The sequence below is a fragment of the Alternaria incomplexa genome, assembly GCF_024043165.1.
Source record: "Alternaria incomplexa strain BMP 0042 chromosome Unknown scaffold_1, whole genome shotgun sequence".
Classification (NCBI taxonomy): Eukaryota; Fungi; Ascomycota; class Dothideomycetes; order Pleosporales; family Pleosporaceae; genus Alternaria; species Alternaria incomplexa.
In genome coordinates, this window is record NW_026249850.1 from 856085 (window position 1) to 872583 (window position 16499).

Genomic DNA, 16499 nt, shown 5'->3' on the forward strand with positions numbered 1-16499 from the left:
ATCATCACCTTACAACAGCACATTCATCAACAGCAAAATCCTCAACTCATCAACATGCCTATCAAAGTAGGACTCATTGGCCTCAGTTCCGTCACTGGCGAAATCTCCGCCAGTCCAGGAGACAGCTGGGCAGCCAGGTATATACACCAATTTCCAACTCCCAATCCCATTTTCATCTAATCCACGCCTGCAGCGCTCATCTTCCCTACCTCTTGGCCTCACCGCACTACGAAATCACCGCCCTCTGCAACTCCAGCGTTTCATCCGCCCAAGCAGCTATCAAACGCTACAACCTCCCCTCCACCACCAAATCCTACGGCAGCCCCGAGGATCTCGCTCAGGACCCAGATGTCGACCTCGTCGTCTGCTCCGTCCGAGTAGACAGACACTACGCACTCTTGATGCCATCCATCGAAGCAGGAAAAGACGTCTTCGTCGAATGGCCCCTCGCGTCCAACCTGTCTCAAGCCCAGGAAATGCACGCCGCAGCCCAGAAGAGCGGATCTAAGACAATCGTCGGTCTGCAATCTCGCTCCAGTCCTTTCATCCGCAAGATGAAGCAACTCGTCGCGGACAAGACCATCGGTGATATCCTCAGTTCCACGTTGACTTTCGAGATGGGATGGCCTGGTGATGTTGAACCGCCTGCCAACGACTTCATGACCAAGAAAGAGAGCGGCGGGAGTTTCCTCAGCATCATCGTTGGCCATACCGCGGATGCCGTGTTCCACGCTTTAGGCGGCCTGGAAGAATGTTCCGCCTTATTAACGACACGCTGGCCAGAGACAAAACTACTCAAAGCAGACATGAGTTTCGACCGCATTGCCAAGCGCGAAACAGCCGATCACGTCATGCTGCAAGGCATTCTCCTTAACAACTCCGCGCCCATCTCCATGGCCTTACGCCACGGAAAGACGTTCAAAGACACGCCCGGTCTCGTATGGCGCGTTTTCGGCACGAAAGGTGAAATTCGATTTACTTCTGCCGCGATGCTGAATGATTCCATGGGAGGAGAGAAGATCGAGGTGTACGATCATGAGAGGGATGTTGTGGAGACGGTGGAGGTGGAGTATGAGGAGGTGGTTAGGGGGTTGACGCCGATGGCGAAGAATGTGGGGATGTTGTATGAGGGGTTTGTTGAGGGGAAGAGTGTGGAGGAGGGGTTTGTGGGGTTCAAGGAGGCGGTGGAGTGGCATAAGGCTCTTGATCAGATGGAGAAGGGGAGTGAGGGGAGGGAGTGGGTGAAGATAATGGGTTGAGGGGCATGGGACGGTGAGCAGAGTGTTAAGGGAGTGAGGTGGGTAGAAACATAGCACATTCATTCAGAGTCTATGATATTTCGTGTGAGCGGATAATGCGCATATACATTGACTTCAAGTTCTGTCTAGACTAAACCTCCCTCCCCCCACTTCCCTCCACATGGTATCCAAAAAAGCCCACATGTCAACCGCCATATTCCATAAACAATCATAAAGTATCAGCCAACCTCAAAGTCAGCCGCGCTAGCTAGCGCCATGCTCAAACAGCATTCATTTGCATGAAGGGTATCCAAACCTTGCTATCCAAAATCAGAAAAAGCAAAAAGCAAAACCGACCCCTCTCTCAGAAAGTTGGCCGCCCAGAATCATCAGAATCGTAAAACCACCAAACTTTCAATAAGCTTGATAAACTCCCTGCCGCATATGGTCAGGAACAATGTTCTTCTACTCTCGCAGCAAGCCGCCAATGCCGAGACCTACACCTTGATCGACGCGTCCGCGCTTCGGCGGACTTGTCTGAGTGCGGAGATCCGCTGTCGAGGGCATGCGGCCGCGCTTTAGCTCGCCGGCACGGGTTAGACCGGAGCCTTTCTTGACTTGGCCGAAGATTTTGCTCTGGACTAGGTTGGTTGGCTGGGCTGATGGTGGGGCAGACATCATGCCTTTGGTGGGCGGTGCTCTTTGCAGAAGGTTGCGTGCCATTTGGCTGGCCTGGGATTCGGGGAGTTCGTCTTCCTCGCGGTCGGTGAAGGCTTCTTCTTCGTCGACGCTGGAGGCGGTGATGGTGGAGTTGCTGCTTTGACGACGGGTGTTTGAGGGCTTGGCTTGGTAGTGCGCTGGTGGTGCAGATTGAGGGATGTTGGTTGGCACGAAAAGTGGCGGTGTGCGGGGTACCTGAGGGTAGGCAGCTCTGCGGTTCGGAGTCTGTGGCAGCGATGACATGGACTGCGCGCCTCGCTGGTGACTGAAGCGTGATCTGGGTGCGTGTTGCCTGATGGGGGTCGTGGGCGCAGTAGCGACCTCCTGACTCAGCATCTTGTCGGCTAGGAGAAGAGCTTCGAAGTTGTTCTGACTTCTGCTTTCCTCGGACAGAGCAGGCGGCACACGGTTGACGCGATTTCTGGGAGTTGGCTGGTGAGGTGTGCCATAATTCGAGCGCGGTGAAGATTGCTCGATTTGCTCAAGAAGAGGTGCGATATGATCGCGATTCTTGCGGATTCGCGTCTTCAGGCGGTCATTCTCATCCAGCAGGCTAGCAAGCTCGCCTTCGCGGTGCTCAGTGAGACGTTTCTGCTGCTCAAGCATGTCGCGAAGCTCCTCGTTCTCACCCTGCAACATCTGGTTCTGACGACCCATCTCTGATAGCAAGACAGCATTGGCTGCATTTGCGGACTCTTGATAGGTCTGCTCTGGGGTGACCATGTTATTGCGGCGCTTCTCTTCAGCTTGCTGCAGAACATCAAGCTCTCTCTGAGCCATGGCTAGCTCGACAGCCATGCGGCTGGCAGACTCCTGACTCTCCATTACAGCCATGTTGTACTGAAGCTTGTAGTGGGCTGCGGAGAGTCGCATGTCGCGTAATGCATTGGAGATGGTGTTGACCATGGTTCTCAGCTCCTCAGCAGAAGCACTGTTGACTTGGTCCTGCGGGTAGAGACCTGCACCCATGTCTGTCAGAGCAGACGGCTGATTGGGCAGTTTGCTGGTTGGTGGGGGAGACGTGAGCTGTGGAGTCGGGGGAGTAGGCGTCCTCATGACTGCACGCATGTTTGGAATCTGAGAAGAGGGTGGAGGGGTCATGGAAGAGGTAGTCCGGGGTGCGGGGGAAGTAAACTTGTGGTCTGGGGATGCAAGTTTTGACATTGCGAGCGCTGCCGACTCAGCGGGCGATGGAGAACAAAGCTTGGGTGGTGTTTCGGGTTGTGCGTTCTCAGTCGTAGGCATCAGCGAGTCCTGGTACTGCGTTCCGTGGGACTCCATTCTGCCTCAGGCGCAATTGGCCCAAGCAGTGCGACACACGTCAGGAAGATATGGAGGCGGTGTTTGGTCGAGAAGAATTGCGCTTTGTCCAGTCCAACTGTGACACGCGGGGGGAGAGGTGCCAAAGAGCTGGGGGAGCTGGCGTGGTGGGCGACGCGGTAGAGGTGACGAATACGATACGGTGGGTGCAGGGGTGCGCGTCGATGCGCGTTTGCCAAAAAGAAGTCGCGGGGGGTATGCGACCGTGATAGCGTGCAAACGGCAGCGAACAGGTGTTTGCAGAAGACAGGGCGCTCGTAACGGGTGTGTTGGGTGTGTGGGTGACGATGTCGTCGGTGCGGAAGGCGCGTGGAGCGAGGTTGAGGAAGGACCCGCCGGCGGCCCTGCTCAATACCAACCGGCGCTAGGCCCGACCTGTCAGCGCAACAGAAACATGGCTCTCCCTTTGGTTTCACGGGGCAACGGTCGCCTCCCGCTCGCTCAGACGCCCCTCTGCACCCGGCGCGGAGAATTGGTTCTCGAAAAGCAACCTGGCGACAAGTGGAGGACCCTTAATCTGGTTGGACGTGTGTTTCGCCTGTGCCGTCTTGCATGAACGACTTCCCAACCCTTAGGCGTTGCATCGTATAGCGCGCTGTCTGACAGCATCACCATGGACCAGTCCTCGTCCATTCCGCGCCCGTCTGGGATCCCACGGCCGGCACCGGCTTCGCGACTCCCTGTGCTCAGGCCGTCCAACAGCCATTCCCAGCTGCGCGCGCCCGCCTCGACGGAACAATTGCGCAAGAAGCCGTCGCTGTCGTCCATATCGCGCCCGACCACGTCGACGCTGCAGAAGAAGACGTCGAGAGCATCCCTTGCTTACTCCAGCAACCCCCTGACGGCCTCGAGCCCTGTACCTGACAATACAGCCTCCAAACGGTCATCCATCGCGCCCTCGTCGAACCGCAGGGCGAGCGGCATTCCCAACTTCGGCCAACGGCGGACCTCGACCGCCGCCTCGAGTACCAGCGATGCGCCCGTCTTCAAGCGGCCATTTGCCCGTCCACCGTCACGTCAGACGAATGCATCGCGCTCATCCTCGATCGCTCCCGCTAAGGAAGATGATACACTGGGAAGCCTAGAGGGCTTTAGGTCAGCCTCGAGGGCATCCTCGCGGGCAAGTTCGAGAGCCGGGTTCCGAGACAACGAGCCCGAACCGGACCATGCAGATTCAGCTATCGACGATCTGTCCAGTCCAATCAGTCCCGTGAAGCCGGAGAAGAGGAAGGGCCGCCCATCGCTCTCAGAACGGACGGCAGAGACTCTGTCCAACCTGCCATCCTCGCCAGCGCCCGGCAAGGGAAGACGTAGATCGAGCTTCTTCAATGCCGACAACAGCATGGCCCCTCCGGTGCGACCCGGATCCGCCATGTCGAACAGCAACGGCAGCAGACCGTCCACAAGTGATGGTGCCCCGCACCCTATACCGGCTACACCCAAGCGGTTTGGTGCTCCCTCCAACAGGCTGTCTATGACCGCACCTGGAAAGAGAAGTGTTAGTGCAAATGTTAGCACACCCGCCGCAACGCCAAGTAGGCGTACTTCGATGCTACAGCCTATGTCGACTGTGAAGAAGCAGCCATTGGCTCCGGCTCAGAACCTCCAGAACACACCTAAACCGCGTCCGCTGACGAATAGCAAGAGTCTCACGGGCATGCGAACACCCCGATCTCGGCCGTCCCTCAACAACGTCTTCGGTCAAGCAATATCACCGCCCGGCACTGCTACATCCTCACCAGCCCGAGATACTCCGGTCAAGAAGACACCTGATACCGTCCGAAAGGTTCCAAGCTCTTCCACTGCCCTGCGCGACCAGATCGCGAAAGCAAGAGCTGCGAAGAAGGCAGACGTCGAAGAAGCCCCAGCTGAGGCACCGCCGAAACCCGCCAGCTCGTCCAATGCCCTAAGAGAACAGATCGCAAAGGCCAGGGCAGCTGCAAAGCAGGCAAAGGCTGAGCCGGTGAGAAACAGCACTCCACCTACCGATGTCATCGTGCCCGATCCTGCCGAGATTGCGACCTTTGACTTTGGTCTCGATGACGATCCCTTCAACCAGCGCCCCAAGGGTGGCAAGTCTGTGCTGCGCAGACGGATCGATACCGCCCGATCAGATGGCCGCCTCAACATCGCTGCGATGGGACTGAAGGAGATTCCTGACGACGTACTTTCCATGTACATTTACGACCCCAACGATACCAAGGTGGCCTGGGGCGAGGTAGTAGACCTGTCCACTATCCTGGCTGCAGACAACGAGCTTGAGATTCTTTCCGACAGCATGTTCCCTGATGTATCAGTTGAAGACATGATTGATTCGGATGAGGCTGGACCTCAATTTGGAGGTGTGCAGAGCATCGACTTCCACGGCAACATGTTGCGAGAGTTGCCCGTAGGCCTGAGACGACTTACGCAGCTCTCGAAGTTGAACCTTGTAAGTCGCACTATCAGTAAAATCTACCAGATCCTGTAGCTAACATTGCCTAGTCGCGGAACAAGTTGCCTATGGAGATGTTGGACGTCATCGCTCAGATTCCCACCTTGAGGGAGTTGAAGCTGGCAGAAAATGATCTCAACGGAGACCTCTCATCAGCGATATGCGATCTCACAGCATTAGAGGTCCTCGAGCTGCAATCGAACAAGTTGACAAGCATACCGGCAGACATGCAGCGTTTGACGCAGTTGCGGACACTTAATGTGTCGGACAACCAACTCCGATCCCTTCCTAGCGAAGTCTTTTCTGCAACCCTTGTCGAGCTTCAAGCGTCGAAGAACCGTCTGGAGGGTACGCTTCTCAGCCTGAGCTCAGTACCTCATCTACAGGAACTCAACGTCGCACAAAACTCTCTCACGTCTTTGTGCGATGGCGACGTGGTTGAATTGCCTGCTCTCAAGACACTCAATGTCTCCGCAAACAGACTTACGTCGTTCCCTGAAGTATCGACCTGGATCAGTATGACGACGCTGCTAGTCGGCGAGAATAAACTCTCAACCTTACCAGAGGGTTTCGTGATGCTTCAACAACTACGTACTGCAGACTTCACGGGCAACGATATCACTCAGCTTGATGAGAAGATTGCCTTGATGGAACATCTAGAACATCTTACAGTAGCAGCTAACCCGTTGCGCGATCGTAAATTTCTTACCATGGGCACCGATGATATCAAGCGCGATCTGGCATCGCGACTACCAGCGGAGGTCTCAGCCGACGTGGATGACGAATTCGAGAATGGTGTCACAGAAGAGGCTCAGCCGAAGTGGCAACTTACACCCTCGGGCACACTAGACCTCGCGGACAAGAGCATGTCTGAACTAGAGTTGGATGAAGTCACCATGGAGGTCATGGTCAACGGACTGCGTCAATTGCATCTGCAGCGCAACAAGTTCGAGATCATACCGTCTATAGCGGCGCAATTCGAACACTTGACATTACTCGATCTGTCTAGGAACAGCATTGAAGTACCTCTGTCAGCGCCCATCGAACTTCCTCAGCTACGCGATCTCCGTCTCGCCAGTAACAAGATCAACTCTCTCACGCATCTGACAACATACCTCACGGCGCCTCTCCTCGTGACGCTGGACGTATCGATCAACCGTCTCGCCGGTGCCCTTCCAACGCTCCATGTAGCCTTCCCCGCGCTTACCACCCTCCTCGCATCCGACAACAGGATCTCCGAGGTCTCGCCTGAAAGCTTGCACAACCTTAGGATTGTAAACCTGGGCAACAACGACATTGAGCGTCTGGAACCACGAATTGGATTGCTGCAAGGCACCCTGACAGGCTTTGAAGTGGAAGGAAACAAGTTCAGGGTACCTAATCGACAGGTGCTGCAGAAGGGCACTGACGCTGTTCTTACCTGGCTCAGAGACAAGATTCCCAGGGAGAGTTGGACGAGTGCACAGAGCTCCAACACCGAGTTCTTCGATGCGGATGATGGTGGATTTTGATCCTTGATTCTTCTAATTAGGGTGGTGGTTTGAAGGTTCTTGTTGTACCGGGTTGGGTCTAGAGTGCACTTGTGCGGTTTCACTTCTCTGGATACATTTTAGCGTTTTGTAATGTCTTCGTGTACATTATGTGCTCACTACAGGAGAGTACTATAGGGGTGTTTAGATTATTGTGTTCAGTTTATTTCGAATGGATGTAGCGATACTTTAAGAAAAGAGCGGTTCCCAGTCAACAGTATTAAGGTGTGATCAAGTTTCATATCATCGTTGAGCGATTGAAGTACCCAGTACAGCGACACGAATGAGGAGAATTCTCAAGGAAACCAGACTAAATTGACGAGGACACCACGGTAACTTTCGCGACAGAAAGCTTTGTTCCAGAAGCGGGTCGTAGTTGGTGTTGCAGCGCAAGCCGACCCATCACGCTAGTGTCGGCGTCGGCAAAACGTGTCGCCGAAAACTCGGTTGGCCCACTAGCGCTAGGAAGGCTGTCGAAATTGGCGAGCGAACTTCGAGATTTCTTCCTCGACAGCCGTACGATAACTAACCCACAGGTCAGCCATCGAGGTACGTCTACAATCTTCGGAGTGCGCAATCGAACGAGCGCAATCAAAACGAACTCGCCGTCGACACTGCGCACTTCCACACAACTCCACGAGCGAAGGACGAAGGCTGATTAGGGCAGACAATCCGACACAATGGCGATCAAGCACAACCAGCAGATTCAGAAGAACCATTTCCACAAGGACTGGTGAGTTCGCGATTGGGACACTGGGCACGTTGATAACATTGGGCTAATATTCTCCAGGCAACGCTACGTCCGCTGCCACTTCGACCAGGTAATTCCCCTCTCACGTCGCTGAGAGTAGTGGCGCCTGTGTTCAGATTTCTGACAGTACGATAGCCTGGCAAGAAGAAGTCCAGACGCAATGCTCGCGTTGCCAAGGCTGCGAAGGTAGCCCCCAGGCCCGTCGACAAGCTCAGGCCCGTCGTCCGATGCCCTACCATCAAGTACAACCGCCGTGTCCGCCCCGGCCGTGGTTTCTCTCTTGTTGAGCTGAAGGGTATGTTGCTCTACCCAATTGCGCAAAGCGCTCCTAACATGTGGCAGCCGCCGGTATCCCCCGCAAGTTCGCCCGCACCATCGGTATCTCTGTCGACCCCCGCCGCCAGAACCTCTCCGAGGAGGGCCTCAAGGCCAACGTCGAGCGCCTCCAGGAGTACCGCAAGCGCCTTATCCTCTTCCCCCGCCGCAACGGCAAGACCAAGTCTGGTGACGCTTCCGCCGAGGACGTCAAGGCCGCCAAGAGCGCCGACAACCTCGTCCAGTCCACCGCCGTTGCTCTGCCCATCAAGAACGTCGTCCAATTCGAGGAGGGCCCCATCGGCAACTACGAGGCCACTGAGAACGCCTACCGCAAGCTCCGTGATGCCCGCTCCGAGGCCCGCCTTGTCGGTGTCCGTGAGAAGCGCGCGAAGGCTAAGGCCGAGGAGGCCGACTCCAAGAAGAAATAAGCTATTCACTGAAGTAGCTGCTTGGTTCTTTGCTATGGCTTACGACAATACAAAAGTCAGGATTACGATTCGGCAATGGGTATTCCCAGCGTGGGCTTTCCCAGCATGGGCGGCGTCATGGTTAGGTCTGTCAAATAAATGACAGCATGTGAATGATACCTAGTTTTGCAAATGCAAGCCGTGCCTCCCATTCATCTCTTCGTCATTTCTTATACAGTCTCTTCCAGCAATATCCACTCTTTGCCGCAGGGTACGATAGGATCAGTCGTGATGTGTCATTTGACCGAGCAGTATGAAATTCCCATTCACCTCGAATTCTAGTATTGATGATCACCTTGTGCAAACGGACGTCGCTAGCGCGGCTCTTGTTGCTATGAGCTCCCCCACCTCACGCCGTATCTGTCACAACACCACAACACCGCGCAAAACGTGCAAGGCACAAGCTACGAAGTCTTCAAGTACTCACTTGATAAGTCCCCCCAGCAGTTCCCAGTAAGCTTGTAGGAGGCGCGCTCCCGCAAAGGTAATTTCTGCGCGCTCAACTCCCACATCGTATACATCTTAGTGTTGTATTGGCATCCACGTACACCGTGGAAAGCCGTTGTATCCTCCTCAGATCGTTGAAATCTGAGAGATATTGATGCAAAGCCCTGAAATGCTGAATCATTGTCCAGATCTCAACGTCCTTTTCGCTTTCACGCCTATCTCAGCATCACGGTAACTGTTAGTCTCTCTGACCTTTCCCCCTCGAAAAGAAATCAGACTCAAATCCAAAATGGTGATCAAGGCCAAGAATCACCCCGCCGCGGCACAAGCAAAGGAAGAACCGTGTGATCTCAGCGATCAATCAAGCACCAACATCAGCCCCATCATCTACACACCCCCAGACTCCGGCACCGAAACCGACGCCATGGCATCCTCAGCAATCAACAAGGGCGTCTCACCTTCTCTCCAAGCTCCCGCACAGCCAGACGATGGCGGTGGTTCCTTCACCATCACTACAACTCACGGTCCCAAGCCCGTCCTCCAAGACCCCAGTGCCGCCAACATTAGCAAGCGCGAGTATATCTACTTCCTCCCTTACCCTCTGCCGCCAAACACCGAGATCCCTTACTCCATCCACCTCCCGCAGAAGAACCCGCTGAACCTACCGTCTCACCAGTTCGAGCCTACATCTACTTTGGTACTGACAAGCCCTAACCACACCTTCGTCGATGTTCGTATCTACAAGTCGTTCTTCAAGGACGCCATCAATTCTAACAGCGCTGGTCCCGCGCCCCTCAAGGAGAGCACCAACGTAGGCAACTCCGCTCACCTAGACTGGGCCTTCACCGGCACTTCCACCAGCGTACCCATCACACCTCCTCCCACCGGCCCACAGCACGGGAAATCTGCCAAGAAGCTCAAGGAAGAAACTTGGGTCAATGTCACACACTCTACTTGGACTCACTGGCTGGACTCACGCTTCCCCGTTGGCCACAAGAACATCCCTGTCGATGAGGGTGACATGTATCCCATTGCTCCCGGATTGACGCTGGAGCATGGACATGGATACCACCCGGCGCTTGGTGCGGTCAAGACTCACGAGGAGATGTGGAGGGATGTCGACGCCGTATCTACGAATGAGAAGGGCAGTATGGTATGTGTGGTTATGCGGTGCCAAGCTGATCACGCGGGGGTTAGGGGCGTGGTCGTGAGGTTGGGACAGTACTGCCAGGGTATTCTCATGTGGGGTGATAAGGTTACTGTTGAGAGGTGGGAGTGGGAGAATGGCGAGGGAAAGACTGGGAAGGAGAAGGTTGGTGTGAATGGCGGAAAGTCAGAGATTGAGAAGTGGAACAGGACTGTGAGGGTGGGTGATGGCTTCTTGCCTTGTGGTGTCACCTTCAGGCCTGAGATCTTGAGTGTGGGCGCGGTTGTCAAGTTCCAGGACTTTGAGTGGAAGGTTGAGGAGTGTTGGGAGTGGAAGTAGATGGGCATGAGCGTGGGCTAGATATCTCGTGCACGCTGGGTGCATCCGTGATGAAGATGAGAAGGGTCATGGAGCCGAGTCGACGAAGTTGAGATGGACTTTGTATAATAGTATACGACATGGATTACGAAGAGCGGGGATACCTACATGTCATCAACGGTAACGAAGACCCGAATCTTGTGAATTACACAAACGCTTTCCTGACCACCTGGGCACTGAGCATACACCAGACGGTGAACGTGCCGCTTGAGCTCAGACCTAAGAGCGTACGGCAACCGCCATTGCAAACTTCCCCGCAATACAAGAACTATAATTAGCATCGACGATCGCAAGATTTCGGAACCTTCAATGCGATACCCTGACCTCGACTCGGTGAAGCAATGCATATCATCATGCATCTCAGAAGTTCCTTCCTCCTCCTTGCACTGTGGCGGCCCCGCACCCTGGCCTCTTCAACTATGAACACAACCTGGTCCAACGTTCAGCAACCTCTAGCTCCTCAAAGAGATGTATTGAAGGGCGATGCTACTGTCATCCTGGGAGCAGGTGTCATTGGCCTAGCGACAGCCTATCAGCTGGCTCTTGCCCATCAAAAGGCTGCCAACGCGACATCCAGGCGACCTGGAAAGATCATCGTCGTCGAACGAGCTGCGCACATCAGTCCTGCTGCTTCTGGTCAAGCGACAGGCGGACTTGGAGACTTTGGCTTCTCGAGCGATGTCGCTGATTTGGGCATTCTGTCCTATAAATTGTTTCAGGAACTTGCTGTCACGAAGGGAATGAAGGAGTTTGGCTTTAGCGAGTCTACGATCTATCGCACCATACCCGACAACTTCAAGGGTATGCCTAAGCCACCCGACAGTTGGGGCCCAAGTCCTCCTGTTGAACAACTTCTATCTGCGCTCCCTGACTGGATCAAAACCAAGAGCGACTGGTCAGTGCAGCGCATGGCTGGGCCACCTCATGCATCGCATCTGTATGTTCGCTTCTCTATAAAGATGATTTTGACTAACAGATAAGTGACCCCGCTCAGTTCTGCCAGTTTCTCTCCTACAAATGCAAGAAACTGGGCGTTGAGTTCGTGTTCAACGCGAATGCAACATCAGTTCAGGCAGCACCAGGAGCGAGACATTTCAAAAGTATCCAGATCGAGCAACAAGATGGTGACTCGCTCAACATACCATGCAGAAGCCTGGTCATAGCAGTTGGCCCTTGGTCCCCACACGTCTTCTCAACACTCTTCCCTCACGCATCTTTCCAACTCCCAATGAACTCCACAGCGTCAGCCGGAAACCACTTCCGTGTCCGTGAACCTGGATGGAAGCCAGAGGACGACGAGAAGGGAAGTCAGCAAGTCTTTGTCCAAAGCGAAGTTCCGGGTAGACAGGGTCTCGACATCACTAGTTTTCCAGGCGGTGAGTTGTATGTAGGTGGGTGGGGTGCTACAGCGGAAGGACTTCCAGAGCTTGCAGAGGATGTGCATGCGCAGCCGGGTAAGATTGAGAAAATGAAAGTGATTGTGAAGGGGTATCTGAGGGTGCCAGAGGATGAAGAGTTGAAGATCTTTGCGGAAGGAAGGTGCTACAGGCCGCTTGCGATGTTCAGACATCCAATTGTCACGAAGGTGGACTGGGAGTTGCTGGGTATGGATGATAGCTCCCAGGATACGCCGCGTCTTTCGACGCAAAAGGACGGTGATCAGGGTGATCGGTACGGCCCTGGGGGTCTGTTCCTTAATACGGCCCACGTCGATGACGGTGTGACAATATCGCTTGGAAGTGGAAAGGTGATGAGCGAGCTATTGTTGGGTTTACCACTTTCGGTCGATATTTCGGGACTGGGACTGAGCTGAGTATGTTCTACGGCCGTGTTGATGATGAGAGAGTAGTCATCGTTGCACACTCTCACTCACATGTAATGGTCGCAAACTCCTCTAATATCCGAACTTCTTGTCGTTAGCGATTGACAGGCAAGATGTGACGATGGTATTGGTGGGGTGACAGCTGGTCCACCGCTCCTTCCTCCGGAGTCTCACGCCGAGGTCGCGTCAACAAACACTTTCCGTTATCGTCGACAAACCTCCCTTCTACCTTCCCTCTCATACATTGCGATCCGCCGCGAAGAGCGCTCAACCGTCTTCAGACAATAAAGGCAACATGAACGTCGACGCCGGAACCAAGGGCCTACTGAAGGCCTTGCAAAAGCTGGACCATACGAGCCGTGGCCATGTGTTGGAGCATCAACCGGTCAATGTAGTGAGAGATGTCCTCTTACTTCTCCTTCATAAGCAGGACGCAGCTTCAGGTACGTCCCACATCGCGACTTCCTAGAAGGTTACTAACTTAAGGTTACCACCTGTAGCTCCCCTAAACACACCACGCGCTCATGCTATCGCAGCTCCACATCAAGTCGTCCCCGCACACGAACAGAGTGCTAGGGTCACAAAGCGTATCAATTCTGCCGCGACTCCAGATCCTTCCAAGCGAGCAAGAGCTGTCGTAGCTCCGCTGGATGATGGAAATGGTAGAACACAAATCATGATGGAGAGAGAGCGAGAAGTGATCGACCTTATGAGCGATACCGGAGAGCCAGAAGCTGAGGCTCTGAACCAGCCCGAGAACAAAGAGATACGACAGCCACGCGACCTACCAATGTACTTGCAAGTTCACACCGGTTTGGGACCCGACACATTGGCAGATCTGGATGACCTTCCTGTCAAAGTCCAAATCGAATTGAAGCGCCGCTTCGACCGGCTGTGGTCGTTCAACACGCTCAGGACGAACAGATACGCATGCTTGACCTTCAACGCGGAGAGGCACACGGAAAAAGACAAGTGCATTCGAAGGTTGATCCTTACTGGCTCCTGGGACGAAAACAAGATGTGGAGCCGAGGTGGCGAGCCCAGGAAAGCCGCAGACGACAGATGCATCAAGGCTCAAGATCCCTGTACCTACTTTGCAAAGCACAACGACGAGCATGTCATTGTTTTTGTGCCTTTGCCCCAGGCCCATCGATATGGCAGGGATTGGACAGATCTAGGTTACTGGGTGCTAGGTGCTTAGCACTGCAGGTCGTGAGGCAGTCGAAGCAGCGATTAGAGCGGTCATGCTCAGATATGGTGATTAGGTAGTGGACGACTTCAATGGAGGAACGTACGGGACAGCTATGGCGCTTCGCAATGTGAGATTGCAGCATAGCAGTCGAGGAATGAGCTTGAGATGCTAGGCGACTGAGAACTACCACAAATATGATGGCCATAGGCTAATTGAAACACACTTAAGAATCTCCAGATTGGCATGCGTATCGACCGCGAATTGACTTCTTGATAGCTGCCGTCTTCCGGGTTTCGATTGGGTTTTAGCACTAAGAACGCACGCACAGAGCGCGTGAGCGCGTCCTTGTACATTTCCGATTACCTCCAACGTTACCTCACTCCGGACAACATCATATCTTCCTCGCCCCCGGTGAATCGTATGCATGACACTGCCCGAATTTTGAATAGATAACAAGCAGCAGTTGTAAATAAAGCCTGCCCTTGTGGTCAGTTAGAACAGCGATTAGGCACTAATGAACGCCATTGAGACGCAAGAATCAAGGGAATGACAAAAGCCTTGGGGGAAGGTATTGTGGGGTGATTGGAACACACTTACAGATATCTGAAATGACGTGAGCGTGGACTGGGTAATGGCTCCCTGAACGCCGATGCTATACAATGTAAAAAAAGTCCCGACTATGGCTGTATCCTGGGTATGAGTACGGTGACAGTGTCAATGTCAACATAAGAACGATAAACGCCTGTCTTTCAAACAGCATCCACAGCCACCCAACCACCGCTCCAGATGCCGTCTGTCTTGCATCCAAGACAACTCGCGTGATCGCACCCAGTCGGCTTTGTGAAGTCGTACTCCTCCCATGTAATCTCGTTTGCCTTTTCCTCATCCGCCATGACTGTGTCCTCTTCCTTTTTGACCTCGGCCTCTGCGATGGGCATCGCAGCTGCAACCGGTACTTCTATACTCTTCTCAGGCATATCCTCCGTCTTCACCACCACCACCTCAGCCTTCTCCTCCACACCATCCTTCCCACCTACCGCAACCCCAACTTTCTTGAACCTGCCACCCGCCGCAGCATTCCCACCACCCCCAATCTTAGTAAACCGACTCCCAACCCCCGGCTTCTTATTCGCATTCTCCACATCTATACTCCGCATCTCGAGACCCTGTTTCGGCTTGTTGCTCTCGGTATCGTTGGAGGCAGTGAGCTTCTTCATGTCGGCGAGACGTTGGCGGTGGTTATGGTCGTAGGAACGGAGGTGGTTTTCGTAGTCGAGTTGCCGCGGGTAGCCTTTATCGCAGATTGTGCAGTTGAAGAGGCGGACGGCCGCTGGGAGGGGGTTGTTTCGCTGAGAGGGGTGTTAGTGATGCGTGGGTGAGGGTATGGCTGGGGGAGACGTACTGGTGGCATGGTCGCGTCTATGTGAGGTGTGTCGCGGCGTAGGGATGTGAGCGAGGTGATATATCACCGGTAATAGCGACTCCGTAAGCGAGTTCGTGGGATCGTGTGGTAGTGGGGTCTTGCACTCGTTCAGTCGCGTAGTCGCGTGTGGTGATAGAACATTTGGTGTTGCGGCTCAACAGCACGCGCCTCGGCTCAGCACGCAGCGCCCCACTTATATCTTCACCGAATCAACGTCATTCCATGTCTCAGCAACGTAGCATTTCCCTTGCCTCGCAACACCACGACACGAACCACAATATGGAGAAGAGCCCGGGTCTGCCACCGGTAGAAGAAGAAGAGATGGGTGTCATGGGCCTCACCGAAGTCGATCCTTCGCCCGTTGACACACCAGAAGAGTTGAAAGTAAATCAATATTTCCCGGTTCCGGATGAGGAACGGCCTGAGAAAGAGACGGAGGAGATGAGAGGCATAAGGAGGATGAACACTTTGGGATTGAGGTTAGGTGATCATGGACCCGCTTGGTGGCGTACGTCTTCCTACAACCCTCTTGCATGTAGCTGGAATGCTGACACCAGTCCACAGTCCTCCGCATACAAAAGTACTCCTCCTACACCTTCACAGCCTTCGCCGCCCTCCACATAACAAACGTCTCCATAATACCGCTCGCCACACGCTCTGTCCTCGAATCAAACCGCTACCTCCTGCTCACACGACCATACTACCAATCTGCTCTCACCGAACCCCTCCTCGTTGGCCTCCCCCTCGTCGCACACGTCACATCTGGAATCGCACTACGACTATGGAGAAGGCGACAAGCGCTGAAAAGATACGGTGCTGAAACACGGACTGATAAGCGCACGATTCCATGGCCGGCATTGAGTGGCACGAGTGCCTTGGGTTATGCTTTGGTGCCTTTTGCTAGCTTCCATATCTGGACTACGAGAATTCTTCCGTTGTATGCGCATGGTGACTCTTCGCTGATTAACCTGCAATACATCTCCCATGGCTTCGCACTACACCCCGCTGTTTCCTTCACCGGTTTCACAGCACTGGTAGGAGTCGGGGTGTGGCATTTCGTCTGGGGCGCAGCAAAATGGTTGGGCTTTGCACCCAGCCAGGTCAAGCACACGGAAGAGAACAGAGCTCTGATCCGGAAGAGGAGATGGTACACTATCAACGGCATTAGCGCAGCTCTGACAGCACTATGGCTTGCGGGTGGTTTGGGTGTCGTTGGACGAGACGGCAAGATGGTGGGCTGGATAGGCAAAGAGTATGATGAGTTGTACAAGTATCTTCCGATCGTTGGACGATGGGTAGGACAATAAGAGGAA

At 54.1% G+C, this 16499-nt stretch overlaps 9 protein-coding genes across 9 annotated transcripts; 7 read left to right on the forward strand and 2 right to left on the reverse strand.

The window, feature by feature from the left end:
* Nucleotides 1-54: 54 nt before the first annotated feature.
* On the forward strand, nucleotides 55-1259 carry J4E90_000298 (uncharacterized protein; the record flags this gene model as incomplete). Its single annotated transcript, XM_051429894.1, has 2 exons — nucleotides 55-137; nucleotides 194-1259. 2 exons carry the CDS (start codon nucleotides 55-57, stop codon nucleotides 1257-1259), a joined length of 1149 nt encoding a protein of 382 aa, XP_051295381.1.
* Nucleotides 1260-1703: 444 nt separating this feature from the next.
* Nucleotides 1704-3239, reverse strand: J4E90_000299 (uncharacterized protein; the record flags this gene model as incomplete). The annotated part of the gene is made up of 1 exon (XM_051429895.1): nucleotides 1704-3239. The coding sequence occupies one exon, from the start codon at nucleotides 3237-3239 to the stop codon at nucleotides 1704-1706; it is 1536 nt and encodes a 511-aa protein (XP_051295382.1).
* A 652-nt stretch (nucleotides 3240-3891) lies between these two features.
* J4E90_000300 (uncharacterized protein) lies at nucleotides 3892-7223 on the forward strand (the record flags this gene model as incomplete). The annotated part of the gene is made up of 2 exons (XM_051429896.1): nucleotides 3892-5709; nucleotides 5763-7223. 2 exons carry the CDS (start codon nucleotides 3892-3894, stop codon nucleotides 7221-7223), a joined length of 3279 nt encoding a protein of 1092 aa, XP_051295383.1.
* A 698-nt stretch (nucleotides 7224-7921) lies between these two features.
* Nucleotides 7922-8738, forward strand: J4E90_000301 (uncharacterized protein; the record flags this gene model as incomplete). The annotated part of the gene is made up of 4 exons (XM_051429897.1): nucleotides 7922-7974; nucleotides 8032-8062; nucleotides 8128-8287; nucleotides 8335-8738. 4 exons carry the CDS (start codon nucleotides 7922-7924, stop codon nucleotides 8736-8738), a joined length of 648 nt encoding a protein of 215 aa, XP_051295384.1.
* A 775-nt stretch (nucleotides 8739-9513) lies between these two features.
* On the forward strand, nucleotides 9514-10710 carry J4E90_000302 (uncharacterized protein; the record flags this gene model as incomplete). Its single annotated transcript, XM_051429898.1, has 1 exon — nucleotides 9514-10710. The coding sequence occupies one exon, from the start codon at nucleotides 9514-9516 to the stop codon at nucleotides 10708-10710; it is 1197 nt and encodes a 398-aa protein (XP_051295385.1).
* A 458-nt stretch (nucleotides 10711-11168) lies between these two features.
* J4E90_000303 (uncharacterized protein) lies at nucleotides 11169-12562 on the forward strand (the record flags this gene model as incomplete). Its single annotated transcript, XM_051429899.1, has 2 exons — nucleotides 11169-11686; nucleotides 11731-12562. The coding sequence occupies 2 exons, from the start codon at nucleotides 11169-11171 to the stop codon at nucleotides 12560-12562; spliced, it is 1350 nt and encodes a 449-aa protein (XP_051295386.1).
* A 304-nt stretch (nucleotides 12563-12866) lies between these two features.
* J4E90_000304 (uncharacterized protein) lies at nucleotides 12867-13772 on the forward strand (the record flags this gene model as incomplete). Its single annotated transcript, XM_051429900.1, has 2 exons — nucleotides 12867-13014; nucleotides 13072-13772. 2 exons carry the CDS (start codon nucleotides 12867-12869, stop codon nucleotides 13770-13772), a joined length of 849 nt encoding a protein of 282 aa, XP_051295387.1.
* A 740-nt stretch (nucleotides 13773-14512) lies between these two features.
* Nucleotides 14513-15174, reverse strand: J4E90_000305 (uncharacterized protein; the record flags this gene model as incomplete). Its single annotated transcript, XM_051429901.1, has 2 exons — nucleotides 14513-15112; nucleotides 15166-15174. 2 exons carry the CDS (start codon nucleotides 15172-15174, stop codon nucleotides 14513-14515), a joined length of 609 nt encoding a protein of 202 aa, XP_051295388.1.
* Nucleotides 15175-15465: 291 nt separating this feature from the next.
* Nucleotides 15466-16493, forward strand: J4E90_000306 (uncharacterized protein; the record flags this gene model as incomplete). The annotated part of the gene is made up of 2 exons (XM_051429902.1): nucleotides 15466-15694; nucleotides 15751-16493. 2 exons carry the CDS (start codon nucleotides 15466-15468, stop codon nucleotides 16491-16493), a joined length of 972 nt encoding a protein of 323 aa, XP_051295389.1.
* Between the last annotated feature and the right edge of the window lie 6 nt (nucleotides 16494-16499).